At 38.0% G+C, this 21,320-nt stretch overlaps 1 protein-coding gene across 3 annotated transcripts in view; it reads left to right on the forward strand.

The window, feature by feature from the left end:
• Nucleotides 1-21,320, forward strand: part of CC2D2A (coiled-coil and C2 domain containing 2A) — a 65,708-nt gene that overhangs the window by 32,017 nt on the left and 12,371 nt on the right. For all 3 annotated transcript variants that reach the window (XM_063336255.1, XM_063336253.1, XM_063336254.1), the window contains 10 exons: nucleotides 564-711; nucleotides 2,965-3,103; nucleotides 3,885-4,088; nucleotides 9,145-9,235; nucleotides 13,221-13,314; nucleotides 15,059-15,226; nucleotides 16,738-16,843; nucleotides 18,254-18,363; nucleotides 18,478-18,574; nucleotides 19,818-19,916. In XM_063336255.1, coding sequence (XP_063192325.1) covers nucleotides 564-711; nucleotides 2,965-3,103; nucleotides 3,885-4,088; nucleotides 9,145-9,235; nucleotides 13,221-13,314; nucleotides 15,059-15,226; nucleotides 16,738-16,843; nucleotides 18,254-18,363; nucleotides 18,478-18,574; nucleotides 19,818-19,916 — 1,256 coding nt within the window. The remainder of the gene's footprint in view (nucleotides 1-563; nucleotides 712-2,964; nucleotides 3,104-3,884; nucleotides 4,089-9,144; nucleotides 9,236-13,220; nucleotides 13,315-15,058; nucleotides 15,227-16,737; nucleotides 16,844-18,253; nucleotides 18,364-18,477; nucleotides 18,575-19,817; nucleotides 19,917-21,320) is intronic.

A 21,320-nucleotide genomic window follows, 5' to 3' on the forward strand; every position in this document is an offset into this window, starting at 1 on the left:
CATTAGGAGATGACTGACTTGCATAAATTTGCCATATATGATATACAGATTAAGCTACAGCAGAATGATAGATAAAAAGCTCTGGAGGACGGAAATAGGGTAAAAAGCGTTACAACAACTGTGTGTGTAAATGTTATTGACCATGATGACTGTACATGCAATTGTGTGTCTCAAAGCTTTAGGACTGACTTTTCAGTCATGCATAATTCTTTTGACTCTGAATTTCTGTTTCATTAATAACAGTATGCTGAATCTGAAAATTGCCAGAAATAGTGTGCATCTGTGAAGAGGGGGAAAAAATGCCTTTGGCATAGCTTTCAAGGCATACCCTTTCCTTCCAACCCAAATGGAAAGCCCTTCTGTAGGTGGAATGGAATCTTTCACTCCTTTGTAGAGCACAGTCCTTCCCTACAGCATGCAGCAGAATTAAGTTGTTTCACACAACCTCGTTTATGTAAAGGCACAAGTTATTTGACTGCTTATTTTCGGGAAGTATTTTTAAAGATGTTTAGACATTGTATTTGAATGCATAAATATACAACTCGTTTTTTCCCCCTTGATAGGTGTGTCCTTTTCATTTGAAGCTGATGGTAGCAATGAAATGACTTTAATGACCTCTGGGAAAGTATCCAATAGTGTCTCCTGGGCAGTTGGAGAAAAAGGAATCCCCTTAATTCCTCCAATATCTCAGCAAAACACAGGCATTCCAAGGTAATATGGTATGAATTTGCAGTGATTGATGGGAAACTGATTATACTAGTATTTAAAAAAACCCCAGACGTTCATAAACAAGAATTTTCATAATTTTTTTTCCTTAAATTTAGATATTTTACTTTCGCTGTAACCCCCTGCGGATATCTTAGGGGTACACATTTTTGGTAAATAGGTTTTATTTAGAAATTTTATCACTTAGTACATTATTTATGGACAATATTAAAGTTAATGTCAAGCTGATTAATTCACTTCTATGATTTTCTAATAGAAGATGTATATATTGGCAAGGAATATATATGTAATCAGCTCTTTCTTATTTGAAGTACATTTGGGGAGGCTATCGAGACCCATGCTTTAAATTCCTTTCCAGTAATTAATGATAAAAATTATGTTATGAAAGCAGTAGAAGTTAGTATGGGGGCTTGACACTATTAGTGAATTAATCAGTGAAAAATTTGTGTCTGATCATTCCAAAATAATACTCTTTCCTGATTTTTCTCCATCAGAAGTCTATTGAGCTGCAGAAATGAGTATATTATTCCATTCAAAACAATCTAATTTGCCCTGTGGCTGCAAGTTGGACTTTGTAGATTATTTGTCCATTTTGTTGCCTTTATATATTTCCAGTAAAGTCAAGGAATTAATAATGTCTGTTTTTTGTAATGACCCCAGGTAACTTCACTGTAAAGCCTTAAGAGTTTTCCCATGCTTAATAACACTGAGCAAGTACCTCTCCCAGCTGATTAGATTCTGTCAGATTTTTATTTATTTAGAGGCTAGACACTGGCATCCAAATCGCCCTGTTACTATTTTTGACCCAGGCTCCAGCCATTAGAGTAATTTGCTGATCAGCATATGAGTAACCTGCTGACTTCAATGACACTGGAACAGCATGAGATTAAAACATAAGGATGCGTTCCCAAAGGCTAACTTTCACTAATCACTGTAGTAAATGGAAAAATGGGGAATTTCAGAAGGAAGTTTGCTGTAAAACACCCTTCTTTGAATTACCCTCTGGAGATGAACAGCCCTCCATGACTTTCCATTGTCTGTTGTGACAGTCAGACACAAGATTTTCATGCCTGAAGTTAGTTTTTGCTGCCCATTAGCTTTTCAGCACAACTGTGATTCAGTATGCGTTTGTTCAAGAATGGCGCCTAAAGATAGAACCTTGATGTTACCACTTTATCTGCGGCTCCAGTAACTGCTGGATATTTGTCTGATTCTAACCAAGCATGAAAAATATCCATAAGTTCTTAAAGCTTTCCTGAAAATATTCAGGTAAGTAGAGAACAAAGACTCAAATTAGCATGCCTAATAAGAGAAGGGACGACATCCACTTTCTGTGGTATTTAGCGAATAACATGCATTTCCTGGCGTACTGGGTTTACGTGGCAAGGTTTTGGTAGCAGGGGGGCTTCAAGAGTGGTCTTTGTGAGAAGACACCAGAAGCCTGGCAAACAAGTCCGTGTATGAATGGCCTCCAGACTACCTACCATACTTCCTCGCCTACTATGAGTACAAGAAAGTGAGCAGGAGCATCCAAAGGATAAAGAGTGGAGCTGGGACTCTGTAGTGTCAGGGAGGACCAAAAGCAGAGCTGCACCACCAGGGAGAAGGCTGCAAGGGTGTCCCAGCGCAGGCAGTGCCCTCACCAGCCAGCATGCAGTCCTGCAGGAGCTGAACAGGAGAGGCAGAGCAGGGTGCTGGCAGCAGTCTCAGACATGGTGAGGGGATGAGTCAGGCCCCAGGGTCTATCCAGAAACAGCAGAGAAGGCGGCAGAGACCAAGGCTACATTGCAGGTCTGAGAAAGCCATCCAGGAGACAGGTCAAAGACAGGATTTAACACGTAGCACAAGCAAGGACTGTACATCTGAGAAGTTCTTTTCGGGATGGATTGTCAAAACTTTTATGTTAACTTTCATGCTGTGAGGCAATCTATCATCTTACTTCCTAGTAATCAGCAACATGGAATAGTGTAGGTGTATCATAAACGTATCAATAAGCACTTTATTACCCTGTGTAAAAGTTCCCTTCCACCAGTTTCTTCATATTTCCCCCTTACTTTCCTTTGCAATTCATCATTCCCTCAGTTGCATAGCTACAACTAAGAATTGTGTAGTGGAATTTGCTATTCAGTTTGTGGGGAGCTTTCTTTTTTTATTCTAAGATTGCTTAAAATATTTTTTTTTATATTGCTAAATCATATGTGTGTTAGGTATAAGTTCTGTCAATTTCTGTCTTTTTAGTGCTTTAAAAAATATTGATGCTATTGCATCAATTGGCACTTCGGGCTTAACTGACATGAAGAAATTAGCTAAGTGGGCAGCAGAAGCAAAACTTGACCCAAATGACCCAAACAATGCAGCTCTGATGCAGCTGATCATGGTAAGTGGCTTTTCCAGAGATACAGGGTTAATGGAGCTCTGAAACACTCAGCCACCAGTACCTTCTCAGACAATCTGCATGCATGCCAGGGAGGTAGTAGCATTTGAATTTGTGATGGACGTGCTTGTGTGAGTGGTAAGAAGCAAAATGCTAACTAAAAATATGATTTATTAATCCATTTAGTAGTGGGTTAATGATTTATTAATGAATGTGGTTTATTAATCCATTCAGTAGTATTCTAGTGGTGAAAAATAGGTATAGGGGAATGCACAGAATGATTAATTTATAAATAAATAAAAATTATATATAGATTCTGAGTTTGTTGTTTCCTTAAAGTGCAGGGGTATTCCCAGTGTACTTGTATGGTATTAAATAGGAAATCGCTCATTAGTGGCAATTGCACAAAGAGATGTAGTGTATTGTAGAAGTTGGGACTTTTCTAAACGTCAAATTGAGGAGCTATTTACATAGCTGAAGTTGTGTGAATGAATTGCCTTTACAGTACAGCTTCCTAGGTTACTCTGCTATGTTAGTTTTCCTGCTTTTTAATGTTTCATTTATGTTACAAGGAAATAGCATTTTATTGTTGTCTTCAATGTATAATCTCATATACTCAACAAAAACCTACTTTAAAACACTTAGTGTTTCAGTCTCAGTTTGATACACCTCAATTGCTTTTGCTTAAAATTAACATCCTTTCAATACGTAAGACTTACAGAAGTTATTTTGTAGACTTTTGTCACTTTGTATGAAAAGGGTAATAATTTTTTGTCTAATTTAGGTTGCCACAAGTGGAGAGGCACGTGTTCCTGATTTCTTCAGGTTGGAACAGTTGCAGCAAGAATTTAATTTTGTTTCTGATGAGGAATTTAATAGATCAAAGAGATTCCGACTCTTGCAGCTCAGAAATGCGGAGGTGGCAGAGTTCCGAAACTATAAGCAAGTCCCTTTACATGAACGAGAAATCAGTGAGAAAATCTTCCAGGTAGAATGTTATCTGAAATATTTCTTTATTGTTTTAATGCTAATAATATTTGACTTGCAATTAAGTAAATTGGTCCCTTAAAGAATGTAAAGCTATGCTGATGAGTAAAAAAAATTAGAATTTTATTCCTTCAGTTTTTGCTGGTGTTATTTTAATCTAATTAAGATAACTTTCTTTGAAGGCAGTATTTCCACACCTATAGTGTGGAAGGAGAAAAATAAAACACAGCAACTGCTGTAGACACAAATGTTCTAAGATACTTTTTTTTTTTTTTTTCAAAGGTGATTTCAAATATAGAAAGGTAATGCAAAGATAATTCAGGCTTAGGCTTATTAACTTTTGAGCCCTTTCTGTGGAGACTGCTGAAAGCAATGACTCTAACAAAAATTAAAACCTTCTTATGTGTTGCTATGGCTTACGTTGCAGTCTTTTCTTGTTTAGTATATTGTTCCAATTAGCTTACCCTGTCCTTGCCTGTCTGTTAATTACCTTACTGAAAAGCAATGTGTGCATTTTTTATTTGGGTCATACTTCAGTTATTTTTAATCTCATCTCCAGTATTAGCGTTCTTTAGTTCTTTAGCAATTCATGTGGCTAAGGAGCATTTTAGTGTGTGCATTCCTTAGCAGGATCAAAATCATCTCAGATTCTGGCAACTGCTGCTTTATTTCTACTTCTTCTCACATAAATTTCTTTGAAAAATTCCTTTCTTCCATTTCTTTTGGATTATATCTTTTTTATTTATTAATTTGATCATGTCTGGCTCTTTACAATAACTGGTTTTCCTTTTTAAATTTTAGAGTAGTTTCGTATCTTTTATTTAAAGACGTGTCACATCTTTGATATAAATTTCTGATCCAGTTGATTTTATGGACTAACTTTGTTCATTTCATGTTACAATTCAAAATTGAAAAACATAGTTTAAGAATTGTTTTATTTGGGTGGGTTTTATTTTCACTAAGGGTAAATTGAATAAACCCATGATCACCCATTCCAAGTTCATTTTATATGGCGTGATCTTCAAAACTAAGTTTTAAGTAGTATTGTTTCTAGTTCGTTCACGAGCAATTTGGCAAAGAAGTCTAAAAATTTATAGGATCGTGGAAATATTGTTTGGAAAATATTGTCTGGAGGTCATCTAGTCCTGCTTTCCACTGAAGAGGTGGGACTGTTGCCAGCACTAGTGAGGTCAGCTGTGTTATTTGTCTGGCCAAGTTTTGAAAACCTCTAAATGGGTGATTCCACAGCCTTTATGGATAACCTGTGCCAGTGCTGCACTATTCTTCCAGTGATTATTAAAAAAAAAAAAATAAAATCATGCCCAACCTGAGCATTCCAAGTTGTATTTCATGGCGGGTTTCCCTTGTTATATTTTCTGGAACTACAGAGATTAGTTTAGCACTCTCTTCTTTCTAACTGCCCTTCAAAGAGTTGTGGGTAGATATTGGATTGCTCATTAATCTCTTCCTTACCAGGCTAATTAAAGTTGAACACCTTGTCCAGTGCAAGAAAGACACCACAATACTGGAGCAAGTCCAGCACAGAGCTACCAGAACATCTGCAGGTTGTAGCACGTGACGTACAAGGAGAGGCTGAAAGGACTAAGTTGGTTTTGGCCTAAGCAGGCAAGGCTAAGGGGGGCATTTTATTGCTTCCTTCAGGTACCTAGTGAGACAGTGCAGAGAAAACAGAGATAGACTCATTTTAGAGGCAGGATGATATACATGTTACTCCAAGAGAAATCCCACTTAGACATAATGAAAACATTTTTCACAAAGAATGTATTCAAATTATAGAACACATTGTCCAGCAAGTTTGTAGAATTGCCATCTCTAGAGATACTGAAAATTCACCTGGCAAAGGCCCTGAGCATCCTGATTGGACTTGTTCCTGCTTTGAGTGAGGGTTTTGATCAAATGACCACCAGAAGTCTCTTCCAGCCTACATTATTCTAAGATTCTGACCTCTTCTTGTAGGTCATGTACTCTAGGCCTCTGACTGTCTTAGTCCTTTAGCGGACCCCCATCCAGTTTCTCCCCACGCGGCTTGAACTGGCAACCCCAAACTGGATTCAGTATTTCAGATATGCCCTCACAAGTGCCAAGCTGGAGGGGCGAGTAATTTCCCACTGTCTCTAGGTCATGCTACTCCTAATGTACCCTGCAGTTTGTCCTTTGCCAAAAGACCACCTTATTTGTTGTCATTAAATGATAACCCCCAGATTTTTTCCAATATGGCTGTTACTCTGATGGTTGCTTTCCAGTCTGTGCCAGCACGTGGAGTTACTCCACCCTCAGTACAGAATTTTGCCTTTTCTTCATTGAGACTTCGGTTGTCATAGTCTTCAATTATCAAGAGCCCTCTGAATTGTGGTTCGGTCATTCATTGTATTGACCACTCTTCCTAATCAAGTGTCATTGGCTAAATTGCTGATAGTGTATTGTGCCTCCTCATCCAGGTCACTGAAAATACTGAGGAGTATTGGCACTGTAATCAATCCCAGCGATACTTTGTTAGAGGACACCAACTGGACATTAAGCTGTTGATCCCTTACTGTTAGAGCTCAGTTGTCCATCCTTTTTTCAACCCAGCAAGCAGTCCATTCAGTCCATTCAAACCCATACTTCCTCAGGTTATCCCAACCAGGAATAACTGCATTCTACTTGTTGACAGTGGTGATATTTTCAATCTATATCCTAGCTCTATTCCTAAATGGCAAATTCTGTAGTTGTACCTAAACCTGATAATGGAAGTTACCTGCTGTTGGTTAACCATGGTAGGCAGCTAAGCACCACACAGATGCTTGTTCACTTCCCCTCTCCCTCTAGCTATTCTCTCCCCAGGACAGGGGAGAGAATAGCTAGAGCAAAAGCAAGAAAACTCATGAGTTGAGATAGTTTTATAAGTGAAGGAAAGAGGAAGAAGGAAGAAAAAAAAAAACCAAAACAAAGTGATGTAAAGGCCCTTGCCACCTCCCATGTGTAGACTGATCCCTAATCAGTCTGTGAGCAATAGCTACCTTCCCCAAAATCCCCATCCTTTCCATTTTACTGCTGATCATGACATTATATGGCCTGGAATATCCCTTTGGTAATTTTGGGTTAGCTGTTCTTGCTGTGTTGCCTCCCAACTTCTTGCACACCCCCAACCTACTTGCTGCGGGGGAGTTGGAGAAAGAGATGGTGTTCACACTGTGCAGGCACTGCTCAACAATAGTCAAAACACTGGTGTGTCATCAACAACATTTTAGTCATAAATTCAAAACATAGCACCATACTGGGTGCTGTGAAGAAAATTAAGTCCATCCCAGCCAGACCCAATACAATTAGGCTATGAAATTATCTTCTTTTTTTCCCCACTGTGGTGTTTCCCCAAGTGGTTCTGTTGTATGCATCCTCTGCACTACAACACTAATATGCAGCATTGCTATGAAATCTTATTTTGCTCTATATTTTTGGTTGCTTATGTTCCTCAGAACAAATGGGTCCGTCTTGTCTACCAATGAACCCACCAGCGTGGGCTGTAGGATTTTGATAATCCAAGACATGCCATGCTTATAGGCAAGCAGAATGTCTTGATACACTTATGGAAATGAAGCAACACAAGTGTCTTAGGTCAAATGGGAAGAGTTTCAATTTGGGGTTCAACACCAGAGTAAGGGCCAATCAGTCGGTAGCTGAGTATTTGCTTTATCAGAAGTTTATGATCTCTTCCTGTTTCTTCTGAAAGTTTATTTAATGCCAAGAGTATAGCAAGAGTTAACAAGTACTAATTACTGATTTGTGGTACTTAAATCATATTGCAGTAAAAAGACTTCTGAAGGGAGCAATGTATATGCATGTACCAGTTAGACGTTCAGCTCCCATTGTCAGACTTCTTTCTGGCTCAGAAGAGCTGTTCTTATTTTGTTGCTAATCTGAAGTCATTCAACAATAATTATTGTGCACTGGAAAAGTTAGATAAGGATTTATTGTGGAAATAAGGAAGAACTGTGTTTCCAGAATGCCCTTCCCAGACCCTTTATCTCAGGAAAAATTTAGGTTTTCTTAAGTAATAACAGTAGCAAAATGTCCTGAAGAATAATTTTACTGAGTAGCTTTTACATGATAATGAGCTGTGGTTTTAAAGCCAACCTGATTTGCAGACTGCCATTAAGCTGCAGATCCTAGGAGACCCCCTGGATGTGTAGACTCTGTGTTTTGCTTGGACTCTAGACTTTTCTTAATTTATGAGAGACACTTCCCTAAACTTATTGCATCTGTCAGTACAGTTTTCATTGTAGTCCACCAGAATAGTAACCACAACCCAGAGGAATATTCTATCAATATACATCTTCCCAAGAAGCAAGTGCTTCTCATAAATATTTTTCTTGTGGTGGTAACCAGTAATCATTTCAGCCCCTTGGTTAGGCTACAGGCTCTTTTATCAAACCTCAGGCAAAGCAAAACCTTCGCACTCTGGCTGCTTAAAGAGCTTTCATTTTCTCACAATGTACAAACAAGGATTTTTATTGTGCTATTAAATCTCTTTATTTCTTGAATATAACTTAAAAATAGCTCAATAATTGTTTCTCAACAAAGTCTCCTACACGTAGAGTTTCTTCCAGTTTTAGACACTATGAAAACTAGTTATGTGTATTAAAACACAGTTCAGATTTCAGGTCATCTTCCATGAATATTGCGTCACTTCTGTTTGTAAAAGATTCTCCCTATTGCAGCTGCAGGAAAATAAGCCATTTCCAGTTCAAATGGAATTTCAGTTTACAGCAGCAGGTCAAAGTTCAGCTTTAAAAGAAGAGAGGGAAATCTTCAAGTTATTCATAGTAATTTAAACCACATGAATCTTGTAACTTAATGGAATTCTTGTCTCTATTCATGGAAGTTTAGCAATGCTATTGCTGTATACATTAGCATTAAAAATAGCTTTATAAACCTCTGACATCTGTTTTGGTTTACTGTGATCCATATATTAATATTAACGAAATATTTACCATTTCTCTTGTATGTAATAAAGCACTGAATATATATTGAATCACAACTCTAGTAAATGTCTTTAGGACTATGAGAAGAGACTGCAAGAAAAGGATGTGATTGACAGCAAAAATTACCTAGATTCACACAGAGCAGTTGTTGCCAACTATCTACAGAGGTAAGCTGCAATAAATACGGATCCACCATATTTCTCCAGGCCGTACGTTGCTTCTATACTTGGATGTTTTATTGCTTAAAACCTGATTCATCTCTAAACATGACCCATAAACATCTTCAAAATTCTGATTTAGGCCTGAAACTGGTCTAATTGAACAAGCAGACGTTTCTGAATGACTCATTTAATCTTATTGAAAAAGTTGCAGTGTACAAAATGACCAGCCATTCTGGACTTTTCTAGTAGTTCTGTAAATTCTTTTTTTTGCTCCAGTGTCCCAGAGATTTGTAGTGTTGTTTCCCAGGTATTTGCTGATTTCCTTTTCCTCACTATTTTCCTTCTTGTAAGCTGTGATGCTAAGAACTGAATTGTCTCCATGAAAGGGGCCCTAACAGCTGTTAAAAATCATTTAATGTAATACACAGTGTCTTGTCCTGCAGCCTAAGGTAAAGGGCATATCTTCCATCACATTACCTTCATTGTGGTATTAGAGTAACATCTTCTCCCCGTTTTCTTGATTTAATTTATTTTTCTAGTCTGTTCATTCTGTTAGGATGATGTTCTCTTTAAACCTTAGGGAAAAAAAATATAGGAAAACATTGGCCGTAAAACCAAGAGAAGTGTGCAATTTCAGGCTACTTTGGCAAAATAGCAAGCGCAAAACATGGCGACCAGTACTGGAAATACCAAAAAGTGTATCAAATCCTAGCCAGCCCGCAAAACGTGTAATACGATGTTAAGGTTGATTTGATGTAGGACAAAACAAATTGTCTGTTAGAAAGAATGTTTTGTAGAAGAATCACAGAAAATGAAGAGTGTTTAGATCTTCCAGGCGAGTGCTAAAGCCCAGATTCAGTATGATAATACAAAAAAATCATTTTTAACAAACTTCTCGTGTCTGTGTCAGCCCCGTATGTTTTGCATGGTATTTAAGTGTGTACTCAAACATATGGTTTGTGCAGCGCACTGAATAATAGTATAGTAGTACAGAGTAACATACATTATGGTACCTTTATCTGTCAGTCTTTTAGATTAAATACAAGTAGCCTTTTTTAAAATAATATTTGGACATTTTACACTTTCATAAAATCATCAGATGTGCTTGAAAATTAGATTGCTCACATCAGAACTGAAATTCAGTTCACTCTGAAATGTGATCTTTATATGCCTGTCACTTCAACACACAGATATAATAACTAAAATAAAAACTTTTTAAAATAACAAAGGGAGATGTATCACAGAAAATTGGGTTTTATTGCTGTTCTGCTACTGATCTTGTAAGAGCACAGTATATAAAGGCTTTACGCATGTTATGGGTACGAAAAAAGGGCAAAGGCAATATTCTGTCAGTCTGCTTCCACATGATTCACGGAATCACAGAATTTTTCAGAGTTGGAAGGGACCTCTAGGGATCATCTAGTCCAACTCCCCTGCTAAAGCAGCATTGCCTAGAGCACATCACTCAGCACTGCATCCAGGCGGGTCTTGAAAGTCTCCAGAGAAGGGGACTCCACAACCTCCCTGGGCAGCCTGTTCCAGTGCTCTGTCACCCTCACCGTAAAGAAGTTTTTTCTCATATGCTCTTCCTATGTTCCAGCTTGTGCCTGTTACCCCTCGTCCTGTTACTGGGAACCACTGAAAAGAGTCTGGCTCCATCCTCCTTAAACCCACCCTTTAGATACTTGTAAACATTAATAAGGTCTCCCTTCAGCCTTCTCTTCTCCAGGCTAAAGAGTCCCAGCTCTCTCAGCCTTTCCTCATAAGGGAGGTGCTCCAGTCCCTCAGTCATTTTTGTTGCCCTACGCTGGACTCTCTCCAGTAGTTCCCTGTCTCTCTTGAACTGGGGAGCTCAGAACTGGACACAGTATTCCAGTTGTGGCCTCACCAGTGCAGAGTAGAGGGGGAGAATGACCTCCCTTGACCTGCTGGCCACACTCCCTATGCAGCCCAGAATTCTGTTGGCCTTCTTGGCGACAAGGGCACATTGCTTGCTCATGGATAATTTACTGTCTGCCAAGACCCTCAGATCCTTTTCTTCAGAGCTGCTTTCCAGCAGGTCCACCCCTAACCTATACTGGTGCCTGACATTCTTCCTCCCCAGGTGCAGGACCCTACACTTGTCCTTGTTGAACCTCATTAGGTTCTCCTCTGCCCAGCTCTCCAGCCTGTCTAGGTCATGCTGGATGGCAGCACGGCCCTCTGGGGTGTCAGCCACCCCACCCAGTTTGGTATTATCAGCGAACTTGCTGAGAATACACTCTGTCCCCTCGTCCAGGTCATTGACGAATACGTTAAACAATACTGGTCCAAGTACTGAACCCTGGGGGACACCACTGGTTACAGGCCTCCAACTTGACCCTGCTCCATTAATCACAACCCTCTGAGTCCTGTCACACAGCCAGCTCTCAATCCACCTCGCTGTCCCCTCGTCTAGTCCACACTTCCTCAGTTTCCTAAGGAGGATGTTATGAGAGACAGTGTCAAAAGCCTTGCTGAAGTCAAGGTAGATGACATCTGCTGCTCTGCCCTCATCTAGCCAACCAGTTATAACATCAGAGATGGGTCAAACATGATTTACCCTTGGTAAATCCATGTTGACCACTTCCAATAACTTCCTGCTCCTGAACGTGCTTGGATATGACATCCAGAACGAGTCACTCCGTTACCTTCCCAGGAACAGAGGTGAGACTAACTGGTCTGTAGTTCCCTGGGTCCTCCTTCCTGCCCTTTTTGAAGACTGGAGTGATACTGGCCTTCCTTCAGTCCTCAGGCACCTCTCCAGTTCTCCATGACCTTTCAAAGATGATGGAGAGTGGCCAAGCAATAACATCTGCCAGCTGTCTCAGCACTTGTGGGTGCATCTCCTCAGGGCCCATGGACATATGGATGTCCAGTTTGGCCAAGTGGTCTCTAACCTGATCTTCCTCTACTGGGGAAAACTCTTCCTCTCTCCAGACCTTCCCCCTTGCCCCCAGGGCCTGGTATTCATGAGGGACAGCTTTAACAGTGAAGTCTAAAGCAAAGGTGGCATTCAGTAGCTCTGCCTTCTCTGCGTCTTCCACCACTAGGGCACCCATCATCTCATTCGTTAGTGGGCCTACATTTTCCCTAGTCTTCCTTTTTCTATTGATATACTGAAAGAACCTCTTCTTGTTATCTTTAACCGTGGTGGCCAAGATGAGTTCTGCTTGAGCTTTGGCCCTTCTAATTTTTGCCCTGCATAGCTTCACTACATCTTGGTATTTTTCATAAGTAGCCAACCCTCTTTTCCAAAGATCATAAACTTTCTTTTTTTTTCCCTGAGGTCCAGCCAAAGCTCTCTATTTAGCCAGGCTGGTCTTCTTCCCTGTCTGCTTGCTTTTTGGGACTTGGGCATGGCCTTCTCCTGAGCTTTTAAGAGTTCCTCCTTGAAGTAAGAGGTTGTTTGGAGAACAGGGAATGCTTTCATCTCTGTCCTTCAGTCTGTGACCTCAGCATAGAAATGAAAGGAACTAAGGATTTTAAACATTTATTTGAAATCATAGTATTTGCAATACAGGCTTCATCGATTGTTCTGCAGTCCAAAGTGCTGCTTTTATTCCCCATAACTAATATTATATAGATTATTCTACAGCCTTTTCTGCAGCTTCATATAGATGTGGAAAACAGATGCCTGTTAGTGTCATTTGTTGTTGTGATTGCTTCTGATGATGAACTGTAAGCAGATAAGACTTCATTTTGCTGATGGTGTGCTTTCAGATGTTCTTATGTGTGGCTAGCCAGTATCTTTCTAGAGAATAACTGTATTTGTAGAATGAGCTTATATTATGTTCTGAAGAAATATCTGGTGGAAAGAAAATTTTTCTTGGACCATGACTCTTTTAGAAGTGGGAAAAAATATAGAATGTGTATTTGGACATTTTGTTTGTGTTTAATGGACAGAATACAAATATTTGCAGTGGGTTTGCGTTATAAATGTACTTTTGTCTCTTCTCCTTCTGCATTCACAGGTTCGAGAATCAGTAATAAACCGTTTCCTCATAGCAAAACACCATTTCCTCCTCTCTGACCTTGTCAATGAAGAGGAGATTCCCAGCTTGGGGTAAGGGAGCTATCTTTATTTGTTATAAATCAAAATAATTAATGTAAAACCATCTCTGATTTTTTTTGCAAAGTGTATTGATGTGACTAACTAACTGACGCGACTTTGTGTTTCATATAATATATAAACTTCCCATCGCTGTGTACACTTCTGCCAGTACAGACAGTGTACTGATACACAAAGTATGTAAAAACTTTAAGAAAAAGTCTGTGTTTGGTAGAAGTAATGTGAAGCCGTGTAAGTAAGATTTAGCAGGATATAATGCATCAGGCTATGATTTGGTGAGCTGAGCATACCCCTAGCTGGTGCCAGATTGAATGATTTCCAAATATCAGACAAGCATCAGAGGAAGTAACACTACTCCTGGTTCTATAGGTGATGCTCACTTTGGTCGGTGCATATGCCCTGCAAATAACGTGCAATAGATTTTTTTAACAGTCATTTCCTTTATTTTACTTCTCATATATTCCTGTTTGTTGTTGCTGGATCTTTACTTTCAGAAATGTTACTGAGTTTGGAAATTACTTCTTTTTTTTCTTTTAAGATTATTATTTTTTTATTACTTAAGCACTTTCTTTGAATTTTTGTTCCGAATCCTGTACTTGTTGATCTTGACGTTTATCAGTCATCACAGCAGAGATGACTCTTAATTAGTGTTGGTCATTTAAAATCTGTGTAAGTAGGCAGGTTGTGAAAGATAGTTATCTTTTTCTTTTATGTAGAAGTTCCTTGTGTTCACTATAAATGTGACACCCTTAAAGTACAGACAAAGCTTTTTCAATCAGCAGTATAAATCTAAACAGTTCCATCTGCTGGAGATACAGAGACTTGCTCGCTTACAAAAGAGTTCATCCTGGTTTTTAGTTCGTGTTTTCACATCACAGAATGGAAAAATCCAAACACGACTATAATCAGCTTTTTGAGTTGTTTAAAATAAAATGCTTCATTGATATTTTCTTACCATGAATACTACTTCATATTGGATTCTATTTGCTAATTTATATGGTTAGTGAATTTAAAATACACCATGATATGTTTAAAGCATCTGCTTAGTGAGATATTTCAGTAACTTGTGGTTTTGTGTTATTTTAACAGCAATTACTGTGATATTTCCTTATACATAATAAAGAAAATAATGTCATTTGCTATCAATTTTTAAAGTAGATTTTGGAATGTCTGCAGTTAATATCAATGATGTGAAAAAAAACATACATCTGCTTTTTATTCTTTTCTTGTTTTTTTTTTTTTCTTTGGTTCTGCTTTGCCTTGGGTTATAAGTTCTGAGGGTCCAGGGTATGTTGTGGCATATTCATTCTGCTTCCTTTCTATAGCCTATTGTTTGTTGTACATAGCTGTATAATTAGATTTTTTGCCTATTCCATACAGTGGTTGTCATCATGTGCTAGATACCTTGTTTATAGCACTGTAGTTTAGATCTATCTTGAAGTTGTATAATTGTCTTATTTGTACCTTACCTAGTTTTGTGAAAAAAACAAAACAAAACCAAAACCCAAACCCACGTTTTTACACATTTAAGTTTTTATTTGTGAAATACAAGACAGAACTGAATTGTGTAGTACTAAACAATTAAAACTTATTGCTATTTCATAGAGTTTTATATGGCACTAACAGGAGCATATATTTCCTTTTTCTGTTAGTGCATAATTTTGCATGTGTGTCATGGAAACACTAGACTGCTGGATTCTATGCAAAAATGACTAAATATCTGTTTTATGATTATTAGTATTTTGGGACTTAGCCTCTTCAAACTGGCAGAGCCAAAACGACCATTAAAGCCAAGAAGAAAAGAAAGGAAGAAGGTCACAGCACAGAATTTATCCGATGGAGACATAAAACTGTTGGTGAACATCATTAGAGCTTACGATATTCCAGTGAGAAAACCAGTAATGAGGTATGTTTAAATGCATGTTTCCAGTACAGATTCATTTTCTGGTTTCTGCTGGTTTAAGGACAGCTGAAGCAACTAATGTTGAAATTCAGCCATGTGTATTGTTTTGATCTTCATGATAAAAACATATATACGTTTATCTTTTTATTAGTAATGATAAAGAACGGCTGGTTTGTAATTTTAGAATCACAGAATAATGGAGGAGTTTGGGTTGGAAGGGACCTTAAAAGGTCATCTAGTCTAACCTCCCCTGCAATTTTGTAGAATAGTATTATCATTTATCAATAACTGCTAAATTTAAGAAATGTTTTACCAAAAACCATATTCATCTGCTTGAGGGAAAATCTGCCTGGAAGATAATTTACAGCTTTGACAACATTATAACTCTGGTAATATCAGATGAATTATACCTTAAGCAAGCCTGCTAGTTAGGGCAATTTTAATTCATAATACCAAAAAATAAGTATTTAAAAAATGCAGTGCTTCCTTGTGGGATACTATATTTGCCTCCTGAGTGTAGCTTGTTGGTCTTCTCCTTCATGGACTGTTTGTTTAAGTTAATGGACTGAGCCTAATTTGGCTCTAATTTTAAACGTGACCATTACCTTTAGGCACGTTAAGGCTGTGTCGTGTAGAGGTACTGGAGTTGTGAGCAGTCTGGTTCAGTTCTAGCAGCAATGTATTAGTGCAGCGCTCTCTCTCTCTCCGAAAATGAATACACCTTGCATTTCACTCAGAGGTATTTTTAAACCGACCAATTACTGTGCGTATAGAATTTAGCGTCTGGTGGTGGTTTATCTCTCTATTATAGTAAAAGTTCTGTTGGATTTCTGTAAATAAGTTCATACTGAGAAAAGCAATTCATATTAGAAACATGTTGACAGAAAGGAAAAGATGAAAATTTCAACTTATTATCGGTATTACAAAAATAACTAAAACCCCTCCCAGTCTTTTTGCATTATATGATATCATATTTTGAGCTGCTTTCTCCATGAATATTTATTTTTTTATAATCTCTACTCTGGTGTTATTACAAAAAAAGTTATGTGGAAACACTGTAAAAATAAACATTAACATTTATTTTACTTCACTCATGGGTTGCCAATTGTGTAATATTCATATGGGTTTAATTTTGTCGTAGAGGCCTTGCCTGGATACCATGAAGTCTACACTTGTTTATGAATTCTGTGGGGGTTCATCTCCTTCCACTGAGAAACCTGTAGCTTAAGGAGATTGCACAGTGGAGGCAAAAAAAAAAGGGTCTGGGGTTGATAAGCTCTTCAGAAAAGAGAGCCTCCAGGCACAAAGCTTACAAGAGCTATACACTCACTACCCCTTTCTGGCATTCGTTTCATGTTATTTGATCAAATAAATATCTTTCCAAGGTTGAAGTCATAACATAAAAATATCAGAAGTATTTCCAAAATTCTGTATGGTTAATACAGAATGTGAGGGATTGATATTTTGTAATGTGTTTTCTGTCTTTTCTTGTTGTTGTCTGTTTCCTCTCATAGCAAACTTCAACAACCATCTAAATCTTCAAGGTCCTTTAATGAGATGTTTGCCGCCTCTCCATCAGCTCAGAGCCCAAGTGATAGCCCAGATTGGACATTCAACCAGGTATCTTAAAAACCTAACGTTTTCTTACATGAAGTTGGGACTATTCCTTTTTTCCATAGATAGTAACATTTACCATCAAAAAGATATCTTATTAGTGAAGCTGGCTTGCCCACTCCTTGATGTCCAACAAGACAGTAAAGCTGCAAAAGGTTCAGAGAAGGGCAATAAGGATGTCAGAAATATGGAATGGCCACTGTACAGTGAACAATGGTAGGGCTTTTCAGCCAGCATGGCAGTAACTGTGAGTAGGGGAGGAGGAATATGATAGAGACACACAAAATCATGACTAATATAGAGGCTGTAGATAGGGATTGACTGTTTACTGGCTCTTTTGGTCCAAGGGTGAGGGATTGTCAAGTGAGGCTGGTAGGAGTTAGGTTCAAAAGAAACAAAAGGTTGTGATTCTTCATGCGGCAGTTAGTAGCTGCCCAGAGAAGTTGCTTACGTGTAGTGTGGAATAAAGAGGTTTGCTTGCATTGAAAATGGGTTTGCTTGCAAATGGGTATTGGACAAGTACTTGGAAGAGTGATCCATTGGGAGTTACTAAAGAGAAAAATCGTTACAGGCTTAAGAAAGTCCCTCTGAAAAAGGTTGAAGCCTGGAAGAGTAATAGGACAAAATATCATCTATGCCTGCTCTGTTCTTACTCTTCTGTATGTGTCTGCTGATGGCCGTTTTCACAGCCTGAATTTTGGGCCCGGTGCGTTCTTAGTCTAAACGAGCACAGTCATTCTTATGGCTGATAATGAAACTATATTTGCTTGCTAATTGAGAACTAAATTCAGCATCCTTCAGAATGAAGATGGAAGTCCTTCAGTGTTTTTTCTTCTTTTTCCTACAGTTTTCGTTCAGAATTACTGCTTCTTGAAAAGTAGAAAAGGTTCTGCTGTATGCATTTGAACGCTAATGAAATGCTTCACTAAGGCATTTTTAATCACATTAGGGGTTTGTTGTGTCTAGTTAGGAGTTGCTTATCTGTAATAGGGCGCAGTTTCAGAGACAACCAGGATTTTAGCAGAAGGCTTCTTGGATTACAGATAGGATACAAGGGCACTTTTTTCCACTGGTGTCTGGATCACGTGTTCGATTTCAGTTACCTTCTTTGATTAGACAGCCAGTAGCTTTCCCACTCTCAGATGTGGTTCTGCTGGTGTATATAAATACATCAAGTATTCTGAATACACATAATCTTCTGGAAATGCTAACATACAAAATTTTTAAAAGCTTCATAAGTGCTTAGAAACCTGGGAAATGCAATATTCGAGATATCGTAAAGTTTTATCTGGGCTGGACCAGCCTGATCTCCACAAAGTATATGTCTGTTTTTCTAAATACATGAAAATGTGTAATTAATATGTTCTGTTTACTTTTTATAGATACTGTTTCCTTTGTTTTGATCTCTATTTATAGGTTTTAGTCCGTCCTTTCGTAGAAGTTTCTTTTCAGCGAACAGTCTGTCGGACAACAACAGCAGAGGGTCCAAACCCTAACTGGAATGAGGAACTTGAGCTTCCATTTAGGTGTGGCAAAATGAAATCACTTTATTTCTGACTAATAATAATTTAATTTGAGCATGCAAATTTATTAAAATTTTCCTGTTCGAATCACTATTTTGGTTTATTTAACCTTTTCAGAGCTCCTAATGGTGACTACAGCACTCATAGTCTGCAGTCAGTGAAGGATGAAGTTTTCATTAATGTTTTTGATGAAGTCCTTCATGATGCTGTAGAGGTGAGTTCATAATTGAAGAACAGGGTATATTACAGAATATTATAAGCTTTTTGAAGTTCACAGAATAAGATTTTTCAGTGTAATAGCTTTCACCCTCCTGTGCCTTTTTTTCCTCTATTTTGTCATTCCTTATAGTTTTATATCTAGTCAATACTGTAAGATTGTTAGAGGGAGCAGTCTTTACAGCGTTAATCTTTGTATGAATTAAGCTTGTACTATATAATCCGCTGCTGGAGTTGAACATGTGTATGTAATCTATTTTAGTGATATTTAAAGAAATTGGAGATATTAAGATTGAGAGGCAATGTATGAATTATAATCTGAATTCTGTTCTTCTTAAATTTAATAAGGATTTTTACTAAATCCCAGATGAATGATCCCAGTTTCTGTATTTTTTATTAGCTCTCTTTTTATGCTGTGTCTCATCCTGTTTTACAAGCTGTTTGGTGAAAGAAAACATGTTTTGGTTGTATATATTAATTTTTTTGAAAGAGATAAAAATTGCAAGTACTAGTAACAAGAAATTTTTGTAAGCTCTCAGTGTTGGCATATCTCCTTCCCTTGTTGAAACCAGCGAAAACTTTCCCAGTCAGTTCAGCATGCACAAAAATAGCAGCACTCAACATTCTTGAAAATATGAACCAAAAATAAATAATGCACACATTTCACTGAGAACAGAATTCTGTCCTCAAAACTGAAATGGAATTTTGTGCAGCAGAAGGAAGCAAGATACAGTCTTGAAACTCAGATGTCACTCTAGCCTTTAAAGATTTATTTTTTTTTTTTTTTAATAACTTGTAGGCTGATCATACTAGATTTGGAAATCCCTGATAGGCAATACACATGGAAACAATGCTTCCATTCCACAGGGTTTAGTTAAATTTTCATACAATTTTGCCTTCAATAAGCTTTTTTTAATACTAGTAAAATATTTCATTAGAAGACCACAGCTTAATTTACTTTGAGAAGACTCTTATAGATTCCTTGTCAGATTTTTGAGATCTCCATCACAGGTTATACAGGGATTGAACCCTGAAGTGCAAGCACATTATATCATGGACCATGACGTTCTTGTATTTGCTTGAAAGGCATGCAGAATAATCATTGCCATACTACTAACTGAACTCGTAGTAAATTATTAAAACAATACTGAATTTTTATTAATGCCTTGATTAAATTATTGGTTGAATTAAAGGAAATGAAGCTGTCTTACAAAGTTTTGTGTTGGGGAACTTCTTAATAGGATGATCGTGAAAGAGGAAGTGGAATCCGCACTCATGTTGAGAGGCACTGGCTGGGATGTGTTAAGATTCCATTTACTACGATATATTTTCAAGGGAGGGTAAGTGTCAATAACTTGGAGTAAATCTCTTAAAATACAAAACCGGAGAGTGGAAAGGGGCTGGTAATGGAATGTCAGATTTACCTCAGTACCTGTTAGTTTATCTTTGTGGAATTGTTTGAAAATGTCTTTGAAACCATTAGTTTTTGCCAAATTTGGTGAGTGTTTCCCAGTAAATTCAATGTTTTGAAGGGAGAAGAGATAGACAAACATAAATCTACACCGACAGTTCAGCCTTGGCTTCCTGCCGTAGTGAGGTTAAAAGTGCACATTCTTTAGATGGTTTTGTCAGTGGCTTTTGAGATTTCTGGTATTGCACAGTCTGGATAGGTGAGCTAGGAATAGGAATATTACCTAGATAGGTGGTGGGAAACTTGACCTAACTCTTCTATTCCCACACTTTTCATGAATCACCAAATTTTCATCTTTGCCTTTCCCAATGCGTTCTTTCCTCCGTTTTTAGAACTTTTCAAGAGAAGCTTTCTTCAAGAGATATCAATGGTTAGTCATGGGAGTGATAGTAAAACATGCAGTTTTTCATAAGGGAAAGGCATTTTTTGTCCAGCCACCCATCTTGGGCTTAGGTTAAGGAAACCAATTTTTCACATCAATAGTCCTGTCGTATTGTAGTCTTGGTGTAGGAATCTTTTTCTGCAGGGCAATTACTTTCATGTGTAGATCAAGTCATCATATCATAAAAGTCTCAATTTCTTACTTCATGAAGATTCTGACATCAGCTGCGTACCTAATGACACATTAATTTGTTCTTTTCTGAGTATATGGGGCACTTCTCAGAACCTTAAAGGCTTTAAGACATACTGTGTGCCTCCTGGCTTCTTTGAGTGCAAGGTAAGTCTGTAGGGGTCTCCTTCAATTTAAGTGTAGTGCTTGGAGTTCAAAGTGTTTTTCTTGGGCTCTCCATTCACAAGGTATAACAGCAGATAATTGTCATGGGATTCAAGAAAGCATGGGATTCTTTTCATTGCTGAGAAATTTTGGATGGTGTGTGTCTAACCCGTGCTAGTCCACTTGCTTCTGCTAGATCGTTAATAATATGCTATCTTCAACTCGTGAGGTCAATCAATGAATTTAGGTGTTTGAGGGTTGTGGTGCCCTATAGAACGAAGCTTTCATTGGCTTCAAAGAAGGTGTAAGTAGTTAGAAGCCCTAACCTTTTCTTCATGAGTCTTTGGCCATCCTGTGCAGACAATGTCACATGATGTGACCACCATTGTTATAGGTCAACACAACAAGAAAGAACAAGATCCTTTACTTTTTTTAGGGAAATGTTCCATGTTGAATGCATGAAATTCACCTGAGAAGTGTGTCCGCTCACAGTCCTTAGAGACTTAAGGGGCAGGCTTCGACATTTTAACAAACTGCTTACTAATATGTAGTGAAGGA

The sequence above is a fragment of the Chroicocephalus ridibundus genome, chromosome 5, assembly GCF_963924245.1.
Source record: "Chroicocephalus ridibundus chromosome 5, bChrRid1.1, whole genome shotgun sequence".
NCBI lineage: Eukaryota > Metazoa > Chordata > Aves > Charadriiformes > Laridae > Chroicocephalus > Chroicocephalus ridibundus.